Genomic DNA, 21,209 nt, shown 5'->3' on the forward strand with positions numbered 1-21,209 from the left:
TGTACACTATGGACTAAAACCAAGACTCATGCCTGAAGAAATAGTTACTAGGTGGAATTATACTTATTTGTTCTTAAGATGTTGTTATAAATATAGAATGCCTATAACTGAAGTTGCTAATTCTCATTGTACCGATCCTAACCGTTTGTTAACATCTAGAACTTGGGAAGTCATTCATGATGTTATACAATTTTTACCAAAATTTTATGTGGCTACACTTGAGTTTTCTGGAGCTTTTTATCCTATTATTTCAAATGGTTTAGTTCATATTGCTGAAATTTCTCTTTTACTACATAATTTGAAGCAGAAAGAAGGATATGCTACTGTTGTTGAATCTATGCTAGATAAGTTTAAAAAGTATTTCTACCAAATTCCCTATATTTACCTAATTGGTGCTATTTTAAACCTTACTGTCAAAATGATAAAGTGTCGCCAATTAATTAGAGCTTTATATACTTATATGGATGTTGGCCCAACTGAAACTCCTGATATTGACACTTGTATTTCTGAGCTACACACACATTTAGAAACTTTATATAATTATTATGCTAACATTGTTGATGCTTCTTCGGTTGTAGATGCAAATATTCCTTCAACTAATCCTTCAACATCTGGAACAACTATGGACGATGATGATTGTGTTCAAGATTATCAGATTTGGTCTACACTAGGAGAGCATCAACAAACCAGTAGCAGGAATATTGATGAACTACAATTCTACTTGCAAAAGTCACCAGAGCCCCTCACAAAGGATTTTCTACCGCTGAGTTGGTGGAGGAGCAACTCAAATCAATTTCCTGTTCTTTCGGCCATGGCTCGAGACGTGCTAAATGTGCCGATTTCAACAGTCGCATCAGAGAGCGTATCTAGCCAAGCAAGGCAGCAGCTAGGAGATACCCGTCATTCATTGGGCAGCAACGCTTTGGAAATTCTAGTGTGCTTCAGAGATTGGATAAGATCAGAACGGCGAAATCAAGGGCGTGACGAAGTAGACGAAGAGGAGGACCAAGAAATTGGAGATATAATGGTTTATGGTTCCGATTCAACCAATCCCGGAAACCAAGAACCTCATGTTGACATGGAAGAACTTAAAAAAATGATGCAAAGCATGTGATGTACTATTTCTTATTTTTTATAATTATTGTAAACTTTTAAGTTTTAATTTGCAAGTTCAAAAATAAAAATAAAAATCAAAAAAGAACTTGCAAATTAATTTGAACTATTAAAAATATAAATGAAAGCCTTCGGAGTTTGTTCCTTATATTTGCCTATTGGTCTTATACTCTTATTAAATAATTTTTGTAGCCACTTACTTTCCAATTTCAAATTTAAAACTTTAAACTTTAAACTTCAAAGTTTAGTTCTAACCCTTAAAAGTTTGCAAATACTTAACTATCAATAACATTGAATAAGAAAAATAAAATTTAAATTAAAAAAAAAAAGAAAAAAATTTGAGCCCGGCCCGCCCGAGCCCGTGTGAGCCCTAACCCGTACGGGCCCACGAAAACCCAAAAAATCCCAGCCCTATAACAGCCCGTTATCCCCAGCCCGCTAACAGCCCGCCCGCTAACCGAACTAGCTAAGGTTTTTCCCGTTCAGCCCGTCCCAGCCCGCCCGATAAACACTCATAATCTATACCCGCTTTTTGGGTCACGTTTTAACTTATACCCTCTTTGCAAAAAAAATTGCAAGTATACCTACTTTTCGTGTAACTTCAGGCATACGGGCCTGAAGTGTAGCAAAACTTAAGATATTTTTGCATGAAGTTTGGCCTAACTTGCAAAGACAATCACGCAAACTTCAGTTCATAGTGCAAATGACAAACTTCAGTTCAATAAAACAACAACATGTGTTGGCTGAAGTTTTTGTTTTTAATTGCTGAACTTCAGCATTCTAATAGCTTAAGTTTTGTTCTGTATTTGTTGAACTTCATGTTTTAGCTAAAGCTTTTGTTTATAATTGCTTAACTTCAGCAATCTAGTAGCTGAAGCTTTGTTCTGTATTTGTTGAACTTCAGCATGTTTTAGCTGAAGCTTTGTTCTGTTTGTGATGAATTTCAAGGCTGAAGTTTATTTTGTATTTCCTGAACTTCAGCATTCTTAGAGCTGAAGTTCTAAACAACAATGAATTTAATAGATCATGATTAGCAGTGATTGATGTTGTTCATTTCAAAAATTAAAAAAGAATAAAAAATATTTTCGACATGAAAACAAGTTACTATAGATAAATTAGAACCAAAAACAATGTGTCTGTAAAGCTAAAAAAATCTAAGAGGTTAAATTATGGTGAATAAGACCAAACTAAACATAATGGGACAAACATATATATATGAATCATTAGGCTAGAACGCGTAACAATATCTCAATCTTCAGCATTCAGAAAACGAAGGAGGAGAAGGAGGAGGAGAAAGAAGCCTGAAGTTGTTTAAACAGTGGGTACAAGTTAAAACTTTTTTAAAAAGTGGATATATGTCAAATGGGGGTGACCAAATAGGGCGCCACGTACAATTTTTACAATTAGTAAAGATTAAATAGGCTCAAAGATTATAGGGCGAAGTGAACCAGTAGTCACTTTTAAGCCTGCTATTTAAAATATATCCACAATTTATAATATATTTATAGATTAGCCAATTCGCCCAAACTTTATGACTAAGTATTCTGATTTTTTGTGTCCTAAATTTTTGAGCTACTAATTTGGGATTCAGAACTTAATCTCTTAAATTTTTGAGCTGTTAATTTGAAATTCAGGACTAAGTGTCCTAAATTTTTGAATTGCTAATTTGACGTTCAGGAGATAAAATTCTAATTTCTGGACAAAATTTTTGAACTTCAGACTATGATTCCTGAAGTTTGAACCTTGAAGTTTATACTTCAGGAGGCCGTGTCATGAAGTTTGAGAATTGGCTAATCTTTAAATACATTATAAATTGTATATATATATTTTAAACATCATACTTAAAAATGGCTACATGGTATCACTTCCATAGGATAATAGGCATGAAAGAGATGTGGCCCAAATAGTGATATCCCATAATACCAGCTAAACATGTTAAAAGTAAGAGGTAGATTTAAGTGTCCTCTAAACGTAACCACAACCTCTGTTGAGCATTGCAGATTACGTGTCATGCATCTGTTAGTTTTCTAACGAAAGTAGACCTCTGGGTTAATTAGACTAAAAGTGTTTGCAAACTTAAAGGACAAATAATGCTTGGTGTTATATTTAGATGACAAATTAAGCCTTATCCCAAAGATAAGGGATGACTTTGGGTAAAAATTCTTTAAAAAGACGTGTTACTGTTAGTTAAGAGAACATTCCGCAACAAAAATTAAATTTTTTGCCAACAATATCGTTGTTGCCACAAATTTCTAGCTACAACTTTTGAGCTTCGTTGCTACATGCACAATTCCTATTTCCTTGTAAACCATTCAAAGAGATCCCACAATTTTTTTTGAAATAACCACAACTCTTGAAATATACACAATTAATATATTATATACATGTGAACGTCAGTACATAAAGTCGTCTCGCAAATATTTACTTCTAAGTCTATGATTTATAGAAGTATGATTTCACTTACCAAAAAAAATGGGCATCATATCCAATAACATTAAGTTCTAATCCAATAGTTAAGAACCCCCCCCCCCCCCAACCCCAAAAAAAGTCTTTCTTCCAACAGCTTGTGCATTGTTTAACCATACTGTCAGCACTGTTGGTTGACACGTATTTATCCTATAAAAGAAGAAAGTACATTTAATTTGATAAAAGAAAGACACAATAAGCACAGAATTAATATGAACAAAACAGAAGCACAAGAACTATAGAGCAAAAGAAGCAGAAGACGTTAGGTCTACAACTCTTTATCAACTAAAGAGAGAAGCAAACACACGTTGACGTGCATATTGCTAGTAGCTAAAATACAGCCAGGAACTAACCCGTTATTAGATATCTCCAATTCAAGTCTTCCTTCCTGAGATGGAAAAATAGGAGACAATTTAAGCTTAGACATTGATATCAGCATTACTTGAAAGAAATAGTTATTAAGCAGCATAATACCTTGTTAACAATGCATGCATCACTTGAGAAGTTGTGCCTTTCTTTCTTTGGGACTTCAAGACGAGAAGAGATGGTATGTTTCTGTTCTTCTGACTAACAAATCATTTTAGGATGTCAACCAATCAGTTTAAGAAAACTAGTTTCTATTTGGAAAAGGCTATAGGCACATCTTCATTTATGAAAGAGTGCAAGAAAATAGCAGAGACCACCTCCTCTAACATAGCCGTCAAGTAGTTGATCGCATTCTCTTTTGATAGGTAGTGCTCAACTTCTGATATTGACTTGTTAATTATTGTTTACTTCTCAGTTCTCACGTGACTGGGCAACGACATTTCATTATATACACGCATATATAAAACACCGAACAAAGTACTAGTCTTGACCAATAACATCAAAGCCTCAACAAGCATCAATGTTTTTCCAGTTAATGAGCCCATCGAATTAGTAGTAACATATGTGGGTTTTTTTTTTTTTTTTGGAGAACATAACATATGTAGATTTTCTGAAACTACAATTTAACAATTTGATGGTACTTCTATGCTGCTTCAACTATTATTCTTAGAGATTATTGTCAATTCAATAGAGATTTGAAGCAGCTCACTGCTACAAAATAACTTCATGTGCTCCTCTGTCAAGTTTTACTCCTATCCACACTATACATCAGCATTAACAGGAGCAGACCCACATGGGACCAAGAGCGTTCATATGAACCCACTTCGTCAAAAAATAACAGTGTATATAGGTCTATTTTATCTTTCTTTGAAAGAGTATTGATATCGAAGGGGAGCCTTGGCGTAACTGGTAAAGTTGTTGTCATGTGATCAGGAGGTCACATGTTCAAGCCAGGGAAACAGCCTCCTGCATAAATGTAGGGTAAGGCTGCGTATAATAGACCCTTGTGGTCCGATCGTTCACCGGACCCCGCGCATAGCGGGACCTTAGTGCACCGGGCTTCCCTTTTTTGAAACAGTATTGATATAGGTTATATACTGACCCTGCTTAGAACAAAGATAGCGTCCAGCCTGCTGGCAAAGTGAGTTCAAGTTTTGCAAACTCTCCTTAGTTCGAAACTATATTGGATGCAACTATTTCTCTTTAACAAAGCATAGCTCTCTGTTTCGCTTTAAGGAAACTATATTGGATGCAACTATTTCAATGACTCTTAACTAATGAAGCAAATTACAAAATTTAGAGGAAAGGACTTCCTGCTGAGGTAACTATTATAGTTCTAACTTTTCCTTATTTAACCGACTATCACCAAGTAACTAGCAAAGTAAAAAGTTAGGATATCTCTCACACTTTCTGCTATTGTAATGGGCTTACTAAGGAGATTTCCTTTTTCTCAAATTATTCAATCTAAATACCCATCACAAGTTCCACCGTGAACTACCAAAATACACTGATAAAGTTAGCATATATTGAAATAAAATTTGTCATGAAAAGCTGAAAGGTTAATACTCCAAATACGACCACTTCCTTTAACTACCCGTTTGACATTTAAGGAAACCATATATTAACTAGGAAATACCAAAGAGAAATTCAGGAAAAGCTAAATAATTGAAGGTGATGCAACATGTAATCATGAGGAGCTCAAACTACTTTAAACTTCATGTTTGTGCATCTATTGAAAGATAGAGGAAGACACACTGAAAACCTACCCAACATGTAATACTTCATGATTGCAACACGTAATCATGAAGAGCTCAAAGCAAGTTCTGCCGGTCAATACATCTGTATTATCTCCTGTGGACTTGAACTTGTATTCCCAGAGTAACATGATAAAACCCCTAAATCCAGCAGCCGAACATTCTGAAAAGAAATATCCAAATCACCATTAGCATATTGAAAAACAAAAAAAAAAGGCAACATATAACATGGAGAATCGACTTCAAACTATTTTTCCACTAAACAAAAGACGGGATTACATATGCTATATTCATATTAAGTGATATGCACAAAGCTGGCAAATTGACAATTCCCATTTGGAGTTATATTTAGCTCCTCTAACAGTTAAGAAGTCATTTCTAGAATGAATGACATCAACGGTTAAGCGCAAAGAAATAATTATGTGGTTAAAGATTGCGATTAACCTTGAAGTTCCGGAAAGAATGGACCACCGAAACTGCAAAGTTATAATATCAAGGTTCTTCCCGAAAAGTGAAAAAAGCACAGCACGGTCTGTCAAGATGATTTAAAATCTTAACCTTACTGATCTAAACTGGAAATAACCCAAAAAAGAAGAGATAGTAGTCTTTATATTATGAATAAAGTTTCCTTAGTTGAGGACTAACCACTCATCAGCACAATTTGATGGAATGATATGCTGCAATAACTGGTTCACCCTGCATGCACATCCACCTGCAAAGAAAACATAATAATATTGTTGGAAAGCATATTAGCATGAAGTGAGGAAATCATTGCCTAGGAAATGCATGAAAACTTATCTGGAATAAGAAATGAAGAGCAGTTGCCTAGGTTTTGGATCATTTTTCTTTTTTCATATTTCTAATCCCAAAAGCAACAAGTCTAACGGACACAGCTAAGGCAGCTTCTCGGACAACAGAACTTTCTCTCTCGTCCTTCCCTAAATGATATGGGAACCCCCATTTATTCAGTTCTCAATTTAAACTTCCATTATCCAGAAAAGGTGCTAGGCCAAGCATATAATTCAGTAACTATACAGCCTATCTTTTTCTTTTTTGTTTTTAGATCAGAAATCCAGGATTCAGTTGCTGCTGAGCTTTTTTACTCCGTTACTTTTTTCAAGGGGTAGAGCAAAAAAGAATGGAGAAGCAACACTTTGGCTCAGACTGAAATTATCTACATGCATTAAAAAGCTATTGAAATGAGATTAGATGCCAAAATTCCAGACATCACAGCTATTGTGCCTCATGCTGCATCGGGACAAGGGTTTTAACTTCTTATCAGAAAAGGGTGAGGGCAGAAATGTGGGAGGAACTCCAGTAGGCAATCAATACAATAAAATTATCCTTTGTTGGCAATGAAGGTCCAAAAGATTAAAAAAAAGGAGGGATGGAGAATATTTTTCTGGAAATTAGAGGTGAGATATGCTGCCAACAGAGTTTAAATCGAAAACCTCAGTCAAGTAAGCAGTGGATGCTGACTTTGCAGGAGCAAACATGGAAAACAACTTAAAACTGAGTACAAGTAAAGCTTCCAACTTTCCATTGAAGAAATTCCTATTTCTTCCTGCTCTCTCACATGAAATTAGGAACAAAATAAAATACTCCCTCTGTCACACTGCAGTTACTATTTGAAGAGCCGGTAGTTTTTCTTTGACTATGAATTTTTCATATGCCTTTTAATCATTTTGAATTGTTAATTATTGTGACTTATAGTAATTTTTTATGTAGTTTCTAAATATGAAATTTTATTTCCAAAAACTTGAAGATTCTATATCCAAAATCACACCGAAAATTAGATAGTTTGACCCTTGTATTCCAAATCGTTGCATAAAGTGGGACAGAGCGAGTAATATTTTCTAGCTGTAAGACCTATATGGAGATCAAACACAAAGGAACCTGAATAATCCAGCGCTCGCTTCCTCGCTTAAAGTGAGAAGCGAAGCGACACGACCCCTTACCCACTTCTGCTATATGAAGCGACTCAGGTAGACAAAAGCGTGTGCTTCCCACCAAAAAGCGAGAAGCGACGAAGCGAAGCGAATCGAGCGAAGCGTGCGCTTCTTTGTTTTAAAGAGCTGTCAGCCTATTTAATTAAAAAAGAAGGGTGTTCAGTGTTCTTTTATTAAAACACGACCAGCAGCAACAGCAACTAGGGTTCCCTTTTCAACTTCAACAGAGATTCAGCAGCAACAGGTATGTGATGATTTCTTCCTTCTTCATCTTCTTCTTCTTTTTCTTTTTCTTTCACAGTCCAAATAGCAGCGAAATGCTGGCAAATTTTTTTTTTACCTTCGGTTCTTCTTTCTAAGTCTTCTCCTCTTCGCTGAAATGCTGCCCAGTTCTTCTTTCATTATTTTTATGCTGCCCAGTTTTTAACAGAATGGTATACTGCCCTTCCTCTTATTTTAATTTTTTTTTTTTTAAAATTCCGCTTCACTTCAAAAAAGCGAGCGTTTCGCTTCTCGCTTCTCGCTTTAAGCGAAATGGGGGTTGTCGTTTTTCCACGCTTCACGCTCTTCACAACACTGGAATAATCAAATGAGGATACTCCTAGAAAATTGTTCCAATAATCCAACTTAAGAAATGCAGAAGTGATGGAAAAATTTCAATTTACTAGAAGCTCGACTCTCTCAACACAATGTTAACCTACTCTAAAGTAACCCTATGTTTTCAGGATTTCCAGGAAAGTGAAAGAAAAGGGCAAAAATCAGTAAGGCAAAGCTGAATTCTGATTTTCATACATATTAGATGCTTCCGCTCTCTTTGCTCAAGAGTCAAGACTAAACCAGAGCATCCCATGTTGGTGGAGCTAAGTGGAGAGAGATTTATAATGGGCATTTGGTGAATTATGATACTCGGATGAATATCCATCTGCATGAAAGTTATTTGTATATCAAAGATGGTGATAGATTTTGGAGAATGAAGAATGTTATACTCACAGCAATACCATGGAGGATCTTCGAATTCCAGACGAGGTGATTGATAAAGTTCAGGGAGAAACAAAAAAGTCGTGCAGATAGAAAACCACATGGTGTAGGACAGGAATGGGAAGAGGTAGGGACAAAAGTGCTGCTTGAAGACAGGTGTAATGCATTGGGCGTGGAATGGAAAATGCATGTTCCAAAAGTCGGGACAAAGGAGGACCTGTTGCAAGACTGGTGGAAAAGATGGAGTAGTGAACGTGGCTATCTTCATTTAGAGAGAAAGAAGCCAAATGAAAAGTGGCACTTTTAAGGCATACCGAATATATTGCATCTACTTATGTTTATATTGCAAAATTATTAACAGCTTGTTTGGATGGTTGTTATGTATCGCATAGCATTGTATTGTATTGTATTGTATCGTTTTGATATATATAATGTTTGGATGATTGTATTGTTTGCCGTCGCTGCATGATGTCATGCACCAACAATATGAAGAATAAACTCACAATATCATTAAAAAAAAAAAGTAAGGTACGAGGTCCTATTGAGTGACGAAATATGTAAGCAAGCTCATGCCTTAAAGCTATTTGGAGATCGATATACATGAAATTTAAAATGAAAACTGAGCTAGTTTTCAAATAAACAAATTCAGTCTCAGGAAATAAAAGTAAGCCTTTCGGACATAGTCTGACCAATTTCCTTTTCTGGATATTCCTCTTTCTCTAGACAGGCACATCTCACTCTAATACTAAATAATTTATATTTCGAGGCAAATTGAGGTTTTTAGTTCTCTAAATCTCACAATTTTCCTATTCTGTGTGTGGCATACATCTCTAAGCCAGACAAAACAAACTTCTAGCACAAGCCCCAATCTTGACACATTTCAACAAAATAAGGCGCAGACGAAAATTTACCAGTTTCACAATGCAAATTCACAAAATAAATCAAATATGGACAGTTTGGTGACACTTTTGAAACCAACAGTATAAGCAAACTTCACTAATTAACCAAAATATATTAATGGTTCAAACCAAGTAATCAAATTAAACATTGTACCCATTTTTGCATATTCTTCGGAAAGTTAATTGTCTTCCCAGTATTGGACACACTTCTATTGACATCCAATTGAGCTTTGCGTCTCAACTTCACAGTTACAGTATGAGATAAAATTGGGATGAAGGAGGATATGTTTATCTAGGAATGTAATCAATGCAAATATTATAAGTCATACTAGCATAGTCTTTATGCCCAATCAAACAGGTCATAAAGCGGGGCAGAGGCTGTAAGTAAACCAAGATTACATACCTCTGGGAAACAAAGACAGCTGTTGCTACGAGGGTAATGCTTCTGGACCTAAAATCTGTCAAACCAGGTGTAAAAGCCTAAGTAGCTTTCTCTTCTGGACCACATACATCTAGAGTAGCCCTTGAATTCACAATATTTCCTGGGAAAACATTCTCATCTAGGCATTGCCACTAACCACTTTTGGTAAAGGTCAAAGACTTTATCAAATTCTCTCATTCTGCAGTATCTTTTCATGAGTATTAGAAAGGGAACATGATCAACAGCTAAACCAGATGCCAGTAACTTCCCAAAGAGCTTGTCTGCCTCTTTCATCATACCTTGTAGACAAAACACCTTAAGTAGTTTGCTGTAAGTTATTACATCTGGCTGACAACCTTTTCTCAACATTTGGTCATGTAGCTGAAGTGCCGAGTGAATCAGGCCAAGATTACAAGCAGCACCAATCAACAGATTGTAAGTAACTGAATCAGGCGTAAGACCACACAAAAGCATCTCCTTCTCCAAGGACTGAGCTGCAAAAAGATTTCCTGACTTTATCTGCGCATAAATCAATGCATTATATGTAAATATGTTTGGTAGAACACCAAATGCAACCATTTTGTCCCTAATATATGAAGCTTTCTCAATATCTCCACATCTTCCATAACCATCAATTATAACATTCCAAACAAGGGGTTCCGGTATAATGGATTTCTGTAACATGTATTCAAGAAAACAGCCGGCTCTATCAATCTCCCTGTTAATACATAGGCCCTGTATTATCATTTTGTACGTAATTTGATCTGGGGTGACACCCATTCTTGTCATAACATCATAGATATAACAAGCATCACTGGTCTTTCCTTTTTTACAAAGTGCTCCAACAAGAGTGTTGTAAGAATAAACATCTGGAAGGAAACCAAGCTTTAGCATTTCACAGCAATACTTATATGCAGTACCCACGTCATGGCTCATACAGAATCCATGGACGACAACATTGTAAGAAACTTTATCAACTTTGATACCCTCTTTTAACATCCTCTCCCAAAAAGCAAGAGCTTGATCAGTATCTCCATTTTTGAAGCAGCCATCCATCATTATGGTTGACGTAATCAAATCTGAGCTCCCCCCATCATGATTTTTGCTTAGTAATTTATGGAAAAGCTTTTTCGCCTCCTCCACCAAGCCCTTCTTACAAAGCGCATGAACAAGAATGTTACAAGTAACTCTGCTTGGTATAATTCCATGGTTGGCCATGGTAGAAAAGGTGTTTAGAGCTTTATCGACGCCATTCATGAGGCAATAACCCCTTATTAAGGAATTGTACGTAGCACAAGTGGGAGAAGGACCCCTATATAACATACCTCTAACAATCCATTCTGCCTTCTCCAATTCACCCTTTTTGCACAGTCCATTGATGAGGTAATTGTGTGTGATCCCATCGGGAATAATACTATGTTGTATCATGTTGCACCAAAGAGATAAAGCTGCCCCCAGTTTACCATCCAGACACATAGCTCTAATAACATATGAGTCTCTATTGAAATTTATTTCCAAGTTGCAGTTACTAATGCCTGCTTCAGCTGAGGATACTCTTTCCCTGCAAAATTCACGTAATTTTCTTTGAAGATATTAGGGACCTGAAAAAGAAGCCAACACACTCAACTTCAACAAGAAACAGTCTACAGGCACAGGATTGAAAGTAATCTTCCATTGACATTGCTGAACAAAAGAAAAGTAAATCTTCTCTCACATTTAATGATATTGTCCTCAGAAAGAAATGGGGAAGGGTGAAATCTAGACTTAAGAATCTATACAGAACTAAGAACAGTTATATGGGAAAAACACAAACAAGTCAGTTGTTTAGACATCAGTAAACACATTTAATTCGAGTTCTGTCTATGCAAGCAGCAATTACAAAATAGATTAGCAATCTCCAAACACCTCGTTTTTTTTAAAAGAAAATACTTCCCCTATTTTATGCAAGCCTATTTCTAACTTAAATCTTGTGGTTTGTCAACACTACAGATTTATCCTAGTCAATCATCATTGAATGCTTGCTTCAAGATTTTGATCTATAGCTGCTTGTGATGTTAAATTCAGTTCTCTGAATTATCCTTCCTTCTACATTTTGGACTCATTAACATGATTAAAGTAGATAGCCCATTGTTATAATTCAACTCTAGGACGGGTTTTTTAACCTCTTAGTAGTGTTGAACATAGAAAATCCTGTAGAAAATACAAGCTAACATGTCCCACCAATTTACATTCAGGTTAGCAGAGGATATCATTCTTATCCACGAGGAGAGCAGGAGCAATCCATGTATTAGTTAAATCCTCCGCATCACGGGAAGCATTGAAGGTAAGAGTTTTCAACTTATCATCCCTTTCATATCGTTCTTTAAACAGAATATTCTTCGTCGATCAAGTTCAACTACAATTTTTTATAAGGTAAGTAATTTTTATTAAGGCAAGTACCAAGATGGTACTTTCTTTTATAAGTAAAAGGTATTATTAGTAATAAACTCAGTACCAAGAACATACTGAGAAAGAGTACAACAAGACTAGAGCGGAATCCTCTAAAGCCGTAAGGAATCCATCCCCTCAAAACATTTTCTGTTCCTCTTGAGCAATATATTCAAGAATATGCATAATGGAATTGTCCTCCAAATCTTTTTCTTCACTTTCTTCATTCTCTGACTTTGTCAACTGCTTAGCACTTGTTCCACCTTTGCTGGAATGACCGATTGAATCCCACACAAGTTAAGAAACATACGCCAAATCGGCCACACAAATTTGCAGTGTTATAGAAGATGATTTACTGTCTCGCCATTTTCTTTGCAAATAACATCATCCACATAAGCTGATTTCTCTTCTTTTGCAATGTTTCCTGCGTAAGGCATGCTTCATGTGCTGCCAACCATCCAAAGCACGACTTTGGGTCGAGCTTTAGTCTCCCAAAGTGATTTGCATGGCCAATTTGTTCTATACTCCTCCAAAGTTCTGCCAGTAAATGATAACTCGAGTTTACTGTAAATTTACCATCCTTGCAACCTTTCCACCACAAAGAATCATGCTGTGAGACCTCCAAAAAAGCTTCTGCCAACAATGTCCAAAAATATAGCAACACTTTCTAACTCCCAATCACTGAAATTCCTTCTGAACTGAGTATTCCGTTCATTACCATCCCACCATTCTTGATATAACAGTCTTTATTAATGGCTATATTATATAAATCTGGAAAATCATTCGCCAAAGCTTGATCCCCAAACCATCTGACCTTCCAGAGTTTTATTCTTTGCACGTCCCGAATTCTCCACCTGGCGTGCATCTGAAACGCGTCCCATAAGCTGTTAATGAACATCCACTGTGCAACACCATGTGGGACAGAAATCTCGGTAATATCTCTATATTTCGTTAGCCCATATTTAAGCTTCATAAGCAAGAAACTTCTTTTTTGCAGTACCATCTTGATACTTGCTTTGAGGGGGTAGCCTGGTGCATAAAGGAGCCTGCGTGTCAAGATGGTACTGCAAAAAAGAAGTTACAAAATTACAAAGATATCCATTTAGCTATTAAGCACACTCATGTCAATGAATCTAAGAAGTCTAAAATCTGATAAACCTCTACTTTCCTCCTTGCACCAGCAGAACAGTTTTCTGCACATTTATGTTTTACAACTGCTATCTGATTCTTTTCTCCAAAAAACACCTCCTATTTCTTTCCAACCATATACTCCATAGGATGCCCAAAGGAGTTGTTCTCCAAATTTTCTTGTTGCTTCCCCAATCTTCTTTGCATGCCATGCCAGCTAGACAATAAACTCTGCACATCTTTAGGCACCACCAATTGCAAACCAAACAACTGTCCAAATCTGCCATGAGAAAGTACAGTGAATCAGTATGTGCTTTGTTGATCCTATCTCCTTCTCACACAGATAACACCTGCTGCACATCATAAATCCTCTTCTCTGGAATAAATCTTCAGTTAGACAGACATTTCTTGCCGTAACCCAGCCAAAACATGCCACTTTTGAAAGTGCTTTGCTCTTCCATATCATCTTCCAAGGCCATGTCTCCTTCCAATTATTCAAATTTTCCTGAAACATGTTATAGCAGCTACTAAGAGTAAAATTCCCTGTACTATTTGCCAGCCGGACCTGTGCTTCATTCTTATTAGTTACTACTGTCCAGTTTGAAGGGTTCTAAAACAACCAACAACTGACTGATCTAATCTATCTCCCAGTCATTAAAATTCCTTATAAACTGCACATTCCTGCCAGTTTCAGAGTAAACTCTGAACCAAACAACCTTTATTAACATAGAGACTGTATCAGGTAGGAAACTTATCTTTAACTCTAAGCACCCACCCTCTTCCCAGATTCTTACCCTTACACCATTACCCACCTTCAGCTTGACAGTTATATGGAAATCCCTCCATGACTTACTGATGCTTTTCCAGATAGTCACCCAACTTGCCTGTACCACATGGTTTGGCTTCCACCAGTCTTCCTTGCCAAACTTAGTGTATTAACCACTTTACACAACTCAACTCTATCTTCATTGTATCTCAGAGGCACTATACATCAGACTTTTATTATGCTATCTGAGATTCTTGACTACCATCTCCTCCCTTTTTGGATACCATCACATCTTGCCATCTAACTAAATGACATCTCCTTCTTTCTGAATTGCCTTCCCATAAAAATTATTCCTCAATCTACTGATTTTCTTCTCAATATTTACTGGAATAGGAACAAGAGACATTAATAGCCTGTTTGGCCAAGCTGGAGAAATTAGCTTATTTTGAGAAGTGCTTTTGAAAAAAGTACTTTTGGAGAGAAGCAGTTTGTGTTTGGCTAATCACTCTGAAAAGCACTTTTGAGCAATAATTTGTGTTTGGCCAAGCTTTTAAGAAAGTGCTTTTAAGTATCAAATTGCGAATAAGGACATGAATAGATTTACTTAATAGTTAATATCATAAGTAAATAAATAATCTCAAAATTTTGTTATTACAAGCAATAGTTAAATCTTTTTATTTTATTTAAGTAAAATATGAAAATAAAATTAAAAAGTACTTAATTCTTTTAATATAAGTTAAATATATTAAAACTCATTCAACAAATATAAAAGCATTCACCCCTAAAGTCACTATATATTAGAAAGTTATCCTAAAAATAAGAAGAAATGCTTAGACATTAATATTCTAAGTATTAGGTTTAACGGTTATTTTGGTATATACTTGTAACGACCCGGCCGGTCATTTCCTGAGTTACAGCCCCGTTTCCCCCATTTCTGCTTTTTTATGTGTTGTTCAGCTATATTTCATCGCATTGTGTTGGTTGGTCCGGGTTCGGAGTGGTCTTGGAATGGAATGAGACACTTAGTCTCTAATTTAGGAGCTTAAGTTGGAAAAGTCAACCGGATGTTGACTTATGTGTAGGAGGTCTCGGATGTGAATTATGATGGTTTGTATAGCTCTGTTAGGTGATTTTGGACTTAGAAGCATGTTCGGAAAGTAATTCAAAGGTCCGTGGTAGAATTAGGCTTGAATTGGTGAAATTGAAAATTTGGAGTTTCCGGTCGGCAGTGGAAATCTTGATATCGGGGTCGGAATGGAATTCCAGAAATTGGAGCAAGTTCGTAGTGTCATTTGTGACGTGTGTGCAAAATTTCAGGTCATTCGGAGGTGATTTGGTTTGTTTCGGCGTTGTTTGCGGAATTTGAAAGTTTAGAAGTTCTTAGGCTTGAATCCGAGAGTGATTTGATGTTTTGATGTTGTTCAGAGTGTTCCAAAGGTTGGAATAAGTTTGAATAGTGGTATATGACTTGTTGATATTTTTGGTTGAGGTCCCGAGGGCCTCGGGATGATTTCGGATGGTTAACGGAAATATTGGAACTTGGTTTGAGCAGCTAAAGCTGCTTCTTCTGTCATATCCACACCTGCGGATTGGGGACCGCAGGTGCGAGAGGGAGGCCGCAGATGCGGAGAATTGAGAGTTGAGGCAAATCCGCAGGTGCGGACAAAGGACCGCACCTGCGAGACCGCGGATGCGAGTTATGGCTGCAGAAGCGGGATTTTCAGGGTTAAGTGAAAACTGCACCTGCGATGATTTTTCCGCAGGTGCGTCGTCGCAGAAGCGACAATGTGACCGCAGATGCGGTAAATACTGGGCAGAAAGTATAAAAGGTCTCCTTCGCAAATTTTGCCTAATTTCTCCATTTTTGAAGACAGGTGTTGAGCTTGGACAGTGATTTCTCAAGAGGGATCAAGGGTTATCAGTTGGGTAAGCTACTTAAGCTTTATTACTTGTGTTTATGACGATTTTTCCATTGTTTAATCATAATATTAGTGGAAATTAGGGAAGAAATTTGGGGAACTAGGGCTTGAAATTGGAGAGTTTAATTTGAGGATTTGAGAGGCCATTTGACATTGGATTTTGATGGTTTTTGTATGTATGGACTCGGGAGTGAAAGGAGTTTCTAGTTTTGTAATTTTTATCGTATTCCGAGACATGGGCCCGGGGACCGGGTTCGAGCAAATTTGGGATTTTTGGTCTAGTTTGATAATTTTCGTGTGGGTTTCATTCCTTTAACATATGTTGATGTTAGTATACTAATTTTTGGTTAGACTCGGAGCATTTGGAGGCCGAATTGAGAGGCAAGGGCATCGCGAGCTAGAGTTTTGGCTTGGTTTGAGGTAAGTAACGCTTCCAAACTTGGTTCTGAGGGTTCGAAACCCCGAACTATGTGTTCTATGATTAATAATGAGGTGACGCAAATGCCAAGTGATGGGCGTGTGAGCGTGCACCGTGAGAATTGCGGCCTGGATCATTCCATGGCACCGCTTAGTGACTCTTTCTTGCTGATACCTATGTAGTGATTATGTGATTAAGTTAATGAGATATAGATCATGTTAATTACCATGTTAAGGCTTCACGCTGATACTATTAAAACCCGAGAGGTCGTTTCTTGCTGCCATATCGTTAGCTTCATAGATATTTTGTACTCAGTCTTGTTCATGCATATTATATCATGTCTCAGTCTCAGTTATTGTTGTTTGGCACATCATATCATTGTTTCGGGCTAATTTCTTGGTATCGTGAGCCCGTGTGTGTGAGACTGGAGAGTTATGACTGAGTGAGGCCGAGAGCCTGAATTTGAGTGACAGTTATGGGATCGAGTTGCACGCCGCAACAGATTATTGATTATGCCTTCGTTGGCTTGCTATAGCGCTTGGGCTGAAAGGAGCCCTCCGGAGTCTATACACTCCCAGTGAGCGCGGATGATACTATTGAGGGATGGATTTCCCTGGACATGGATTTGTCCGAAGTACTGATACCTAGAGAAGGATTTCTCCTCAGGGTTGGATTAACCTTGTTCATCGGTACCGGTTGACTTGAGGTCAGCATGTTATATATATTCCGGGATGGATTTCCTGGGCTGGATGGCCATATGCGGTACCGAGTGGTTGAGAACTTGAGAGTGGGAGCACACGGTGCATTTTCATACATCCCTGGCATTGACATGTAGAGTTTTACTGAGCTTTATACTTCATAAGTCCGGATTAGTACTTTTCTTTATTGTCAAGCTAAAAATATTAAACTGCCAGCATGTCTACTTTCCTGTACAATTTAAATGTGTTATAATTGCTGAGGTTTAGTTCGTCACTACCTATCAGTTCATTGTTTGGACTTGTTACTTACTGAGCTGGTGTACTCACGTTACCTCCTGTACCTTGTGTGCAGATCCAGGTATCTCAGGCCACGATAGCGGCTGTTGACTGTTCCAGACGTAGATTTCACCGGAGTTAGCGAGGTAGCTGCCTGACGTTCGCAGTCCCGCCTTCCTCCTTTATCTTCCTTCTAGTATATTTTGGATATTTCAGACAATTTTGGTCTAGTTGTGTTTCGAAACAAATGTAGTATTGCTCATGACTTAGTGACACCCGAGGTCGGGCTTTTATTTTCCGCTTTTATTTTGGTTTTGACTTTACATCTTTTATGGAATTTCAGTGAAAATAGTATTTTTAAGCTTTAAATGAAATGTTGAGCTATTTTGGAAATGTGTCGGCTGCCCTAGTTTCACGATAGGCGCCTTCAAGACCGGGTTGGTTTTGGGGTCGTGACAATACTATATTTTATTAAGGGTATTTTAGGTAAGAAGAGAAGTCAAAACTGCTTCTCCTTCTGCTTTTGGAAAGAAGCTACTTATTTTTGCTTCTCAAAATCTGCTTCTTCCCAAAAGCACTTTTTTCCCAAAAAAACTTGGCCAAACACCTCAAGTTAGGAAAAAAGTGCTTTTGGGGAAAAAACACTTTTGGCCTCTTGAGAAGCTTGGCCAAACAGGCTATAAGTGTGTATGCATGCCATCAAGAACACTAATTTCAACAATAGATACTATTAATTTAGGTTGTTAAAACTTTTATTTGACATCCTACTAGCCATTTCACCTTATCACATTTTAAAACACTATTGTAAACACTTTCGTCAACCTCTACAAATTATTCTGTCAAAAATAAGACGATATAATAATCTATATAGATATACTACTCTTAATTGGAATTGAGGTAGCAATTTTTAAAAGTAGACGACAAAAAATAGATGTAACAACTTTATTTTATTCCCATAATTCTTAATCCTTTTGTGTCTAGAATTCCATCCTCAAGGCCAAGTTAACTCCCTTAGCCAGTTAACTACTGCAAAGGAAGCTAAATAACATCCCGAGGTAGTCTGGCAAGGCAAAAACACAGCAAAAAGTCAGCAAAGGAATTCATGCTGAATATTTTAACTTATTTACTCCAGTGCTACAGTGCAGTAGACAAGTACCTCTAACCGAAAAAGTTACTTGTTTGCGTCCAGTGTATACTTTATGAACGTAATAGTCCTTAAAGTACAGATAACAATATTAGAAAGTAAAGCAGAAAAGTCATATCATCTTTTATATTGGTTGATGTTGGTGGTGTCCGTACCACCTGTGCACTTCGACTATTCCACCGGGTACCTATATCTCCCACCAGGAAAAGGTCTCACTTTATGATTAGGCAAGGTATGGTACGTGACTGGAACAAGAAACAAAAAGCATAGATTTTCAAAAATGATTCTAGATTGCGTACCATTATCAAGGAGCATGAAATCCAATTTGCTTGCAACTCGGTGAACTAAAAAATGACTATTTTGATAAGCATCTTTTTGGATTCATTTCAGAAATTTGCCATCGTCAAAATGATAAATTGATCAGCCTATGCAGGAGGACTAAAGTAATTACAGAAGAAAGGAAGGATGATATATTGACCAGACTACACTGGAGAACTAAAATGATGACAGAAGAGCAGAAAACAAATGCCTCACTCTGGTCTACAAAGTAATTCCAAAAATCAAAAGACAATTAACTAAAGATTCGTCTCATATTGAAAGTTTCCTACAAATAGGTGCTTTAGTCCGGTCTGCAGTGCAAGTTGGAACATCAAATCAATCAATCATGACAAATAACTCATATCAACAACTACTTTGACCACAATACAGTTGCCTAATTACCATGTTTCAAACTCAGAATTATTCTCATATCCAAATACTTGTGATGCACAGTACGCAATCGTATGCCACTAGAAATCATCAATTATGGAACCACTAGAAAGGGAAATATTTTGCCCTTATTTGCACTAAACGTACTCTCTTCTGCCTATCAATAAAAATACAAAATTAAGCTCATCAATTCAAACTAAAAAGATATAAACCTTCCCAACCAAAATTCGAACAAACCTCATACACTTCAGACGATCCAAACTATGCTTTAACATCGCATCCAACACGTTGAAACCCACTCTGGAATCCCCTTCTAGATTGGAATTGTTCCCCTTAGACGACCAATCATTGGATCCTTGCTCCTCCCGATTCACACTTTGCACTACATTATCTTGTCTACACATAAAATTACAAAAATTATCAACTCTATGGCAAAGAAAATGAGTTGAAAAAAAAACAGAGAGAATTATAAGCATAACTATATAATCCACTAATCATGCCTCGTGTCGATAACATCCAAATTCGCTTTCGAGCAGAATAAATCGCCAAATGCATGAAAAACACGGTCTTTAATAATGTTTAGGGTTTGAAAACTCCCGTTCAGTATCCGAATAAGAAATTGAGATTCCTCGGAGACAAGCAATAACTGGAAAAAAAATAATGAGGACAAATGTATTTTAAGGAAGGAGAAAATGAGTATTAAACGGATTCAGAGATTCTTAAGGACTTACAGGCTGCATTTCCGGTTAACTTGAAATGGATGGGCTGAAGACGGCTGATATGGATTGGACTGAAGAGTGAAGGGACGAGAGTAATTAAGGAGCTCTTCACTGTAAACGGGCGGTTACCCGTTTGGGCATCTGAAGTCGATGTATAAAAAATGTTGATATTTTTAGTCCTAAACCTTAAAACTAACGGTTCCACCCAAAAAACCTGTTGAAATTTAACTGAGACCTTCAATGTACACCTTTTGTGAGAATCTCTAATTTTGATTGTGTAAAAAATTTAAGATATTAAAATTTTCTATCTTGCCATGATAAGCACGAAGATGTCAGGAGCTGGCGGAGTTGTCCTCAAGTCCACTGGTGAAGGCGTGGTATGCAGGGGAAGACCTATTGCGCCGACGGAGATCGAAGATTTGTGCGAGGGGTTGTATGGGCCAGGGGTTGGGGGGGTGCTATATTGGGCAGGTAATGAACGGACGGACGGAAGGAAGAAATTAGGCAAATAGCCAATTTCTGGACCGTTAATCAAGCTTTAGCCATTATTTCAAAAGCTATTGGCATTTAGCCACTCTTTTGATATTGATGATAAATATTTGGATAAAATTACTTGTAGCTAAATACGAAAAAACTCACGATTATTGAATTTCAATACTTTTACAAGTGAAATTTCATCTCGTCGTATTGGAATTCAAAAGTTAACTACAAATGAAACTCCAACCTAGCGTGATGGAGTTTCGAATTTCTATAAAATTCCAGGATGCCATATTGAAGTTTGAACGAAATTTTTATATTTATTTTTACCTTATTTGAACACCACAAACTGCTTTGTTTAAAGCTAAAATTGTGTATATTCCCATTTAAGTAAAATCTTAGTTTTTCCAAGGTAGCCACCCATGATACTAAGTTATTCGCTTCTCAAATAGATTACATCTTTACTACTGTTACGCCCCGAACCCGGGGAAGCATGGCTGGCACCCGGTGCCGTGGTGGCCAGAGCGAACCACTCTGTAATTCATTCATTCCTTTTGTGACTATCATGGGCTAACATGGCCAC

General features: G+C 37.1%; 1 protein-coding gene across 5 annotated transcripts; it reads right to left on the minus strand.

Moving 5' to 3' along the window:
- Positions 1-3,466: 3,466 nt before the first annotated feature.
- LOC107809569 (uncharacterized) lies at positions 3,467-20,710 on the minus strand. 5 transcript variants are annotated; one of them, XM_016634229.2, is made up of 10 exons: positions 20,162-20,710; positions 19,931-20,076; positions 19,668-19,826; positions 9,929-11,507; positions 6,345-6,411; positions 6,144-6,231; positions 5,712-5,862; positions 4,054-4,146; positions 3,933-3,967; positions 3,467-3,729 (listed from the first exon to the last, which is right to left on the minus strand). In XM_016634229.2, the coding sequence occupies exons 1-4, from the start codon at positions 20,168-20,170 to the stop codon at positions 10,082-10,084; spliced, it is 1,740 nt and encodes a 579-aa protein (XP_016489715.1). In that variant the 5' UTR covers positions 20,171-20,710; the 3' UTR covers positions 3,467-3,729; positions 3,933-3,967; positions 4,054-4,146; positions 5,712-5,862; positions 6,144-6,231; positions 6,345-6,411; positions 9,929-10,081. The 5 variants fall into 5 exon arrangements, with proteins under 5 accessions (XP_016489715.1, XP_016489716.1, XP_016489714.1 ...); XM_016634230.2 differs by lacking the exon at positions 6,144-6,231 and having other exon boundaries at positions 4,054-4,142; XM_016634228.2 differs by lacking the exon at positions 6,144-6,231.
- Between the last annotated feature and the right edge of the window lie 499 nt (positions 20,711-21,209).

Source organism: Nicotiana tabacum, chromosome 1, assembly GCF_000715075.1.
Source record: "Nicotiana tabacum cultivar K326 chromosome 1, ASM71507v2, whole genome shotgun sequence".
NCBI classification, from domain to species: Eukaryota; Viridiplantae; Streptophyta; class Magnoliopsida; order Solanales; family Solanaceae; genus Nicotiana; species Nicotiana tabacum.

Coding starts and splice junctions, on each gene's coding strand:
- LOC107809569 (XM_016634230.2), bottom strand. Junction 19,827..19,930: donor TTGGATGTTATCGACACGAG/GCATGATTAGTG, acceptor TTTTATGTGTAG/ACAAGATAATGTAGTGCAAA. Junction 11,508..19,667: donor GATCGTCTGAAGTGTATGAG/GTTTGTTCGAAT, acceptor TGAATTTTGCAG/GGAAAGAGTATCCTCAGCTG.